General features: G+C 37.4%; 2 protein-coding genes across 2 annotated transcripts; both read left to right on the forward strand.

Moving 5' to 3' along the window:
- The first annotated feature begins 2162 nt into the window (after positions 1-2162).
- Positions 2163-3487, forward strand: LOC130743004 (senescence-specific cysteine protease SAG39-like). Its single transcript, XM_057595114.1, has 2 exons — positions 2163-2652; positions 2749-3487. The coding sequence occupies exons 1-2, from the start codon at positions 2217-2219 to the stop codon at positions 3336-3338; spliced, it is 1026 nt and encodes a 341-aa protein (XP_057451097.1). The 5' UTR covers positions 2163-2216; the 3' UTR covers positions 3339-3487.
- A 908-nt stretch (positions 3488-4395) lies between these two features.
- On the forward strand, positions 4396-5830 carry LOC130743005 (exosome complex component RRP41-like). Its single transcript, XM_057595115.1, has 4 exons — positions 4396-4599; positions 4927-5005; positions 5124-5226; positions 5319-5830. The coding sequence occupies exons 1-4, from the start codon at positions 4467-4469 to the stop codon at positions 5496-5498; spliced, it is 495 nt and encodes a 164-aa protein (XP_057451098.1). The 5' UTR covers positions 4396-4466; the 3' UTR covers positions 5499-5830.
- The last annotated feature ends 3783 nt before the right edge of the window (positions 5831-9613 follow it).

The raw sequence follows: 9613 nt of genomic DNA on the forward strand, positions 1-9613 counted from the left end.
TAGCAACTTCTGTTTCCGTACCTTTGCCAGTTCTGATAATTAGCAAAAGAGTGTTTGCTGCTAGATCCTGACACTCAACCAACCATAATTGAGGTGGTTCAGATTCTTCCAAGTATTTCCCTAGACAAATCTAGGAGGAGAAGAAAATTCCAACGAGCCTTTTTCAGGTGAACACATTTACTATTATATTTTCAGTTCTCAACTGCAGCATATCTAGTTTATTCATTATTTTGAAATGGAGAGTTTGATCCCCTTGACTTCAAAATGTGATGGCTCGTATGCATCAGAAGAGGAAATGGTAGACCTAACTGAGCCTCGGTATGGATCATTTTGCTAGACAAATGCCAATATCCCTTGAAAATATTCAATTGACATGGGTAGAGATGTAGAAGTCCAAAGAACTTATTTTGTGATTGCTGGTACAGTGCAGCTCTGTTGCTTGTACTACCAGCTATTGTGCATAACTCCATGGGATATCTATCGTAGGGGATGCTGCAATCTGGTTTTGAAATTATGTAAAAAAATCACTTTTGTTTTGAAAGGAATAGCACACAGGTGTTATTAGATATATTCTTGTATAGAGAAGCATATGATGGTAGGAGATTCTGGTTCTTCTTTATTTGGTCATATAAATGAATGTTTTACAATTTTATTTCCGGACTTAACTCTTTAAAGCGAGGGAGTCACTTTAGAAGATAAAATAAACAATCATAACTGTTGATTGACAAATTAATGATCGAGAAGTGATCACAAATTCAACCTGGCCTTCTCAATGAACAATTGTGATGGTTTACTTTAATCTTAAAGTAACTCCCTTACTTTAGAGCCTAGGTGCTAAAATCTTTATTTGGTATTGGGACTATTAACCTATGAAATAGTTGAACTGAAATTTCCCAACACAGGTTAAGTAAACTTTGTCTGCTGACATTGCATAAAAGGTTAAGAAACCAGTATTTATTCACTTTGAAAGAAGTTTGTATTGTAGCAAGTTTCAGCCATCAATTAATCAAATGACAGGAATAGGCCCTTCTCCTTTTCTTGAGTATGTTTACCTGTGTTTATTGATAGGCTACAGGTTTTGTGTTGTTTATATGATGAGTGTTAACCAATCATAGATTTTGGGGATTGATTTTATATATACATGGATCTAGGAAATCATTATATATACAGGAACTTAGGAAATACCTTACCAAATAATCCACAATTTTGGTGGTGATCTATATTCCCCATTATATGTAACATTTCAACAGTAAAATAAAAAAGAGAATTACGTTCTCTAGAAATGCTGGATAGGTTGCTCTAAACTGAGTTTGTCTGTAAAATGGGAGTGTATTCACTATTACTATAATTTTAAGTGCACTTCTTAACTTGTAAAATTTTAGAGGTAAATACATCCTTATTTTCTCAATTTATTGTCCCAGGTTTCTTCTACCCCCTTGAAGTTAAGTTTGTCATTTAGCAGCAATGTAATATTGTAATAGTCGTTTTTAACTAATCAGCTGCTAATCTGTCCCATTATGTGTCAAATGCCATAACCAGACATAATTTTGGAAGAATACAATTTTGGTCCTTTATGTTTTAAGGGACAAAAAATGAATCTTTCAATCGTCTCTCAAGATACTTTATTTTTTCGGTGTTAAGGTATCCCCACAACAGATAGTCATGAAACTAATCCCCTCCCCACAATCTGTTTAGATTTAAGGGGAAAAAAATAAATGATAATGCACAAAAATTAAAAGATAACTTATTTAAGGAGGGAAGAAAATCGTAATGTACAAAACTTTAAAATTAACTAATCTTAAAATAAAAAGTACAAACATCTTAAACTTGAAAAGTCATTAACATAAGATTTAAAAACGTTAAATACTAAGTGTCTAAACTCTTAAGGCTATTTTATAATACAGAAGACCTCTATTCTAATTCCAACTAATGTTGCCATAATATGTCTCACCTTGTTGTGTTGTTCATCTCCAATATCTTTCCATTACATAAACACTAGTTGATTCCACTACGCAGGTGTAGCTTTGATAGTTAATTTGTCATCATAGTAAAAGCCTTAATCTTGGGTCATATTCAGACAGTTTTCTAAGGTACGTTGATGAGCATGTAATGTTAAAACCAGAACAAATTTTCTGATATATATACCCTAGTTGATCTTTGGGACCAACACATCTACTTCTTCACATTTCACTTAGTACTTGTTTTCCATCACTGCCATGGCTTCCAAAACTGTACTTAACATCACTTCATTGACTTTGCTTCTTGTGTTTGGATTCTTGTCTTTTGAGGCCAATGCTCGCACTCTTGAAGATGCTTCAATGCATGAGAGGCATGAGCAATGGATGGCTCAGTATGGAAAAGTCTACAAGGACTCTTATGAGAAAGAGTTGCGGTCCAAGATATTCAAAGAAAACGTTCAACGCATAGAAGCCTTTAACAATGCTGGAAACAAGTCTTACAAGCTAGGCATCAACCAATTTGCTGATCTCACAAATGAGGAATTCAAAGCCAGAAATAGATTCAAGGGTCACATGTGCTCCAATTCTACAAGGACACCAACATTTAAGTATGAACATGTGACATCAGTGCCAGCTTCATTAGATTGGAGGCAGAAAGGAGCTGTCACACCCATTAAGGACCAAGGCCAATGTGGTATGTTTTTTATGATTCTTTGAAATAAAACTCACATAAATCAATAGTTAATTGTATGTTTCCTGATTAACTTTGCCTTTGTAATTCATTATTTAGGATGTTGCTGGGCATTTTCTGCTGTGGCAGCAACAGAAGGTATCACCAAGCTGAGTACTGGCAAATTGATCTCTTTATCCGAGCAAGAGCTAGTTGATTGTGACACAAAGGGTGTGGACCAAGGTTGTGAAGGGGGTCTAATGGATGATGCCTTCAAATTTATAATGCAAAACAAAGGACTCAACACAGAAGCCAAGTACCCATACCAGGGTGTTGATGCAACATGCAATGCAAATGCAGAAGCCAAAGATGCAGCCAGCATTAAGGGGTTTGAGGATGTCCCTGCCAACAGTGAGAGTGCACTGCTCAAAGCTGTTGCTAATCAACCTATTTCTGTGGCTATTGATGCTAGCGGATCTGAGTTTCAATTTTATTCAAGTGGTGTCTTCACTGGATCATGTGGCACTGAATTGGATCATGGTGTCACTGCTGTTGGGTATGGAAGTGATGGTGGAACCAAATATTGGTTGGTCAAGAATTCATGGGGAGAACAGTGGGGTGAACAAGGATACATTAGGATGCAGAGAGATGTTGCTGCTGAAGAAGGCTTGTGCGGCATTGCAATGCAGGCTTCTTACCCCACTGCATAGTTGTTAAACTTTGCTACTAAACTATGTGTAATAGTAATGGGTTTGTATAGCTTACAAGAAATTATAGGTCCAAACCTTGTATCACTATTGTATATGTAATTATATTTGTATGTGTTTAATATCTATACAAAAAGGTAACTTATACTTTATTTTGCTCAGTTCCCGCAAATCAATTCGGGTGCATTAAATTGAACCTTATATTCTATCTGCATTATTTGGAGTAGGGATGGCAATGGAAGGATTTGAGTGGGAGGATTAGAGTTGTAAGAAATAATTCATAACCAAGAGATCAACTAAGACCTTAACAAAATTAAAGAACAAATCAAGTGAAGAGCAAACCTCATACATCCATTTTTATTATCTACACCCCTAGTCTCATTTTTATTCTTAAAATTTTAAGAGAACTCTTTTCTAGCGTTACTTTTTTTTTGTCTTAATCAAGCTATTCTCACAATCAGTTAGCTAATTCATCGCCTCACGGTCAGCGCATTAAACAGTAGGGTACTAATTAATGCGTTTTTTCCTTTGAGATTTGAATCCTTAATCACTTACTTAAGGGACGAAGTCTGAACCACTAAGCAAACTCACATGACTTCTAGGGTCTACTTGTTTTTTTTTGTGAATATGAAAAATAAGCAAAAGAGCTAAACGCTAACATCTCCCTAGCCAATAAGGGCAAAACTAAATCAGGAGGAGTCACTAAATCTATCATAGCACACTGAGACTGTCTCCGCGCCAACTCCTCCCAAGCAATCCACAGGTGCATAGGCTTCACAAGGCACATGCTGGATACAAACTTCCCAAGCATGCGAGAGCAAAAGGTGCAAGTCAAGCAAACAGAGCAAAGCACTACTATACACGTGAAAATCAAACCGGTTAAAAGAACTTTTAAATGATTGATAAAAAATAAAATAATTTGTTTTCTGGTGAATTAAAAATGTTTAAAAGAAAATTTGAGCCCAGGCCTATGAAAAACGGCCCAATGAGTAACTGTGTTTCCCAAAACGCACCGTTTCTTGTTCGGACATTTACATCATGTGAAAAACAAATCAACAAACATTAGGAAGTGAAGCAAAGAAACCTGGTACTACTAGTAGTAGTGAAGAAGCCACTCACCGCCGTTGGGTAATGGCCGGCAAAGCTGGAGCCACTCCGGCGACATACTCGCCGTCTCCGACCACCGATAAGAAGAAAACTTCTCTCATCAAGGAAGATTGGGTCCGACCCGATGGCCGCGGCTTCCACCAGTGCAGACCTGCCTGTAATGCAATTACTTGCAACCCTAATGACATTTGGTTCATCACAATAGTTTATTTGTTTATTAATCTTTGTTTCATTCAGCATAGTGTAAGGTTTTTATATGTAAATGTAATGTATATAGTTTATACTCTTTAGTTGTTTCTGATACAGCAAGAGGACAGTTTCTATTAGCTGATTGCATGATTAATTATGAATGTAAGGGTCTAATTGCATGAATTTTGAGTTGCATGTGATTATGTGAAGTCATGGAAGAAGATTAGATAACTTTGATTGTGTTTTAGTTGCACTATTTTATGGTTAAAGCACACTAATATTTGGTGACTTGCAGTTTTCAGGACTGGTGCTGTGAATGCTGCATCAGGATCTGCTTATGCTGAGTTTGGAAACACAAAAGTCATTGTATCTGTGTGAGTGCTTTCTTTTAAGTTTGCACTTCAATCACCTTGTTGTAGAATCCTGTTTTTGTTTGTTATGTTTTTCTTCCTAATGCGAGTTTTATTTATTTATTTGTATTTGTTAATTTAGTTTTGGGCCGAGAGAAAGCAAGAAGGCCATGCTGTACAGTGATGTAGGGCGTCTGAATTGCAATGTCAGCTATACAACGTTTGCAACTCCAGTTCGTGGACAGGTATATAAAATGTTTATTCTTGTAATTTTTGCATTATTCTACTTCTTGGATATATCAAGTAGCTTTTAATATCTTATATCTCACAAAGTTAGGGTTCAGACCACAAAGATTACTCTGCGATGCTTGATAAAGCTTTGGGGGGTGCAATAATATTGGAATCTTTCCCCAAGACGACTGTGGATGTTTTTGCACTGGTGCTGGAATCTGGCGGAAGTAAGCTTAAATTTTCATATTTGGTTTCATATGTAATTCATCATGATATTGTTTTCTAGGGTTTGAATTGTAAGGGAAAAAATGTGCTGCCTGAATGTATATTAGAAGAAATACAATAGAAAAGGAAGTCTAAGTTTATAGTTATTTTTGTGTTACCTTGTCATTCAATGATTGCTTTGCTTCAATTGGTGTTGGAAGAGGCATTTTGCATTAGCATATATTTGTTTGGTACTTTGGTTAACTACGAGGTGTGATTCAGTTGGTACTTGGTAGCCTAAGCTACACAGCAGTGAAGTTCACCCGCTATGCAGGTGTTTGAATCTCAATAGACACACCTTGTGGTCAAAGTGACGACATGGGGCACCTGAGTGGGGACCATTCCCACACTTTTAGGTGTTGGGATAGCTCATGGGAAACAAAAACTGTAGTTTCTTTGGTGCAATTAGTTTAATCCATATATTATTCGACAGAGGCAGCTATGTACATAAGGGGTTACAAAATATGCTGTTGTGTACATATGGTGCCCCTGCTTCTTCCCCCCCCCCCGGTACCCCCACCCCATAAGTGAGCTGTTTTTATGGACACTTTAAACGTAAATATTATGAAAGAGATACAGTCTTTTTGGTAGTCTGGTTCTTAGAGAACTTGATAGAGATGCAGCTACATCCTTTGGATTTTATAATTGGAAGAGAGTAATAATGAATTATTCTGCTTAATATTTGGATCCGTTAGAGTTACAATTTAGTTGAATATCTAAGCAAAAAATGTTCTACCTGATTTTGGAGGGCTCTCGTCGACCTCGGGGTCGTCCTCGTAAATCGGAGAGTGTGGCTCTTGATGTTGCGCCGCAGTCGTCTAGTCCCCCCACTCCTTCCGGCCCGTATTTCACGCGTGCAACGAAAGCTTGGTTTTTGGCAAAGTCCGTAGGCATGTCTTTTCCGGGTAGTGATGAAGAGGCCATTAGAGGGTTGGCAGTGGATCTTAAAGAAAATTTTCCGTATATGCGTTAGGTTTTTTGTGCTGTCTCTTTTGGGTGTGTGTTTTTGTTCTTTGGGTGGTTTTGTGTTTTCTTTTGCTTTTCCATTCCCGTTGGGTTGTACCTTCCTTTGATTTATTGAATAATATCCATTTTGCTCTAAAAAAAATCAATAACAAGTTTATTTTTAAAAAAAAGTTACTATTTTTTCCAAGGTATAAGCTTCCCCACTCTATGAATTACTATATCAAATTTAACTTTCCTCTTTTTTTTAGGTAATTTAACTTTCCTCTGAGTTTAAAAAAAAAAAGAACTTTCCTCTGGTGTTTCAAAAAAGAAGGGTTAAACTTGAAAACCGTCCTTGAACTTTAAGCGAGATTTGATTTCCGTCCCTCGCCGGAAAATCTCCCTAGAGACGCCCTTAGACTACCTTTTTTGTTTGGAAACCGTCATTGCCGCCGGTTTACCTCCGGCTGTCGTGCCAAGTTGGCAGTTTTTTGCCTAAGTGGACATGCCACGTAATTTCATTAAATGACGTTTTTTTTTTTTAAAAAAAAGCTTTCTCTTTCAGATAATCAGATCCTCTTCCTCTTGGGGGTTAGATTTCCCACCCCACTACTAGATTTCACACCCCTCATTTTCGGATTTTTAAGTTCCGAATTATTTCAGAATTTTATATTCCAAAATTAATTCGTGATTTATATATTCGGCAGTATAAAATACAATATAACACCTCACTTTTGAGTGGGAAAATACTTCAGATTTTTAAGTTCTAAAACATTTCGGAAATTAAGTTTCCAAAAGTGTTTTAAGTGGGGTGACATTTCTAATGGGTGGGGTGACAAATCCAATCCCCCTTCCTCTTTCATCTTTCTCTTCATCTTTTGAATTTCCATCCAATCCTCAAACTCACTGGACTTTGGAACCAAAGACGGGATCCAAATCCAACACAAATCCTCAAATCCTCCTAAACCTCAACCTCCACCCATCAGATCGGAGAGAAGAGGAAGAGATTGAGAGAAATTTGGAGACGACGGTGAGAGATCTAAGATGGTGTCTTGCTCTCCTTCTTCTTCTTCTTCCTCTTCTCCTTCTTCTGGGTTTTGGGGAATTTTCTTCTTTACTCTGGTTCTCTAAAAAAGCTTCAAATTTTGGTCAGGCAATGGATGTTTCCAGAAGGGAGGCGCAATGGTGTAGGTGAAGGTTGTTCATTTGTATGAATTTTGTGGTATTTTTTTTCTTTCTAGGGTTATTCTGGATTTGGGGTTTCTGGGTTGAGATTATTGGGTTGTGGGCTTGGGATTTTTGAGTTGTTGTTTCTGGATTTGGGATTTGAGAGTGGTGGCGCGGTGTTGTTGGGGTGGTGGTTGGATGGGGTTGCAGTGGGGTGGGGAATTGGGGTTGTTGGAACGTGGTTTCTGGGTTGGATGGTTGTTTCTGGTTTCTGGATTGTTTATGGGTTGGATGGTGGTGTTTTATGAGTTTGTTCTTTTCACTAAATGCTTGGATTTTATGTATCAAGACTAGATTTACATTAAGGTGGTGATGGTGCCGCTGTGTATGTTTGGTTGCCTTTGTGAAGGAGTGGTTCAAGAAAATCATATATTGAAGAAGCAATATATTGAATGTGGGACATGAAGCAATATATTGAAGAATGAACATTATTTTTTGGGCATTGATGAACACTGATTTTTTGGGCATGGATGAACATTGATTTTCTGATTTTTTGGTTTGAGGAAGTTTGAATTTGTGGTTTATATTTTTGGTTGGTGCTTGTTTGTTGGGGTTTTGAAATTGAAGTTTTATGATGAAGATGATGAAAGCTTTGATGGAGAAGGAGGAGGTTAAGATGAATGAAGATGATAAAATGATGAAGATTCAAAGTTTTACTTATTTAATGTTAATTAATATGTTTTGTATTTTAAAAAGAAAAAAATAAATTAATTATGATGAGGTAAATTTATAATTTAAATGAAAAAACAAAAACAAATCCACATGTATTCATTAATTGACATGACACGACACTGCCATATTAGCTCACCGTGACACTTGGGCATGACGGTTGGAGCTCGATCGACGACAAAGATGGTTCCAAACAAAAAAATGTAGTTGGAGGGCGTCCATAGGAAGATTTTCCGGCGAGGGAGGAAAATCAAATCTCGCTCAAAGTTCAGGGACGGTTTTCACATTTATCCCAAAAAGAAAATCTTCCTCCTTAGAGAATTTGAGTCCTTGTACAGTGATACTTTAGGCCTTTAGTTTTGTTCGTTTATTTGAGAAACCAAAATAAATAACATTGTGATATAGTGAATAGTTTGAAGAGGTGGGAGTGGTGAACAGTGAATAGCTACATCAACATTTAATTATAGAATGGGACTAAAACTGAAGTAAGTAGTGAGCAAATTCATAATATGTAAATTGTAGGGACCCAAACCAATTTTAAACCTTAACATTTAACAAAATCTGAGTGAGCGAACCACTCAATACTCATCCAAACTCCACACCCAGCGTCAGCAACCTCCGCTTGGCCGCCCCTTCCTTCTTTTCAGTGTTACAATGTTCTTTGTAAGATTAAGGAGCTTTCACTCTTTTCCTAATCTCTCTTTTCTTCGTAACTTTCACTCTCACTCTCAGCCCCATTCATTTCACAATCCTGGTGATGCTGTCTCCTTCTTCAATCGCTTACTCCAAATGCATCCTACCCCACCCATCTTCGAATTCGGCAAGGTTTTAACTTTCCTCGTCAAGACGGAGCATTACTCCACCGCTATATCCCTTTCTCGCCAAATGGAATCTAGTGGAATTGCGCCAAAACATTTACTCTCAGCATTTTTGATCAATTGCTACTGCTACCTAGGTCAAATTACTTCAGCCTTTTCTGTACTGGCCAACATTCTCAAGAGAGGTTATCAGCCTGATACCACCACTTTGAATACTCTCATCAAAAGGTCTCTGTCTTCACGGCAAGCTCCACAGAGCTCTGCAATTTCATGATGACGTGCTGGCAAAGGGATTTCTGTTGGATCAAGTCAGTTACGGGACCTTGATCAATGGGCTATGTAAAATTGGGGAAACAAGAGCTGCTTTTGGAGTTGCTTAGGCAGATTCAAGGGCGAGGGATTAAACCTAATGTGGTAATGTACAGCACCATCATTGATAGCCTGTGTAAAGATAAACTTGTAAGTCATGCTTGCAATT

The sequence above is a fragment of the Lotus japonicus genome, chromosome 3 (genome assembly GCF_012489685.1).
Source record: "Lotus japonicus ecotype B-129 chromosome 3, LjGifu_v1.2".
In the NCBI taxonomy this organism is placed as follows: Eukaryota; Viridiplantae; Streptophyta; class Magnoliopsida; order Fabales; family Fabaceae; genus Lotus; species Lotus japonicus.

Excerpts from the sequence above, each read along its gene's own strand:
- LOC130743005 (XM_057595115.1), top strand. The coding sequence starts at position 4,467 with ATGGCCGGCAAAGCTGGAGCCACTCCGGCGACATACTCGCCGTCTCCG. Across the intron at positions 4,600-4,926 it reads CCACCAGTGCAGACCTGCCT|TTTTCAGGACTGGTGCTGTG; the intron begins GTAATGCAATTA and ends GGTGACTTGCAG. Across the intron at positions 5,227-5,318 it reads CAACTCCAGTTCGTGGACAG|GGTTCAGACCACAAAGATTA; the intron begins GTATATAAAATG and ends TCACAAAGTTAG.
- LOC130743004 (XM_057595114.1), top strand. The coding sequence starts at position 2,217 with ATGGCTTCCAAAACTGTACTTAACATCACTTCATTGACTTTGCTTCTT. Across the intron at positions 2,653-2,748 it reads TAAGGACCAAGGCCAATGTG|GATGTTGCTGGGCATTTTCT; the intron begins GTATGTTTTTTA and ends TTCATTATTTAG.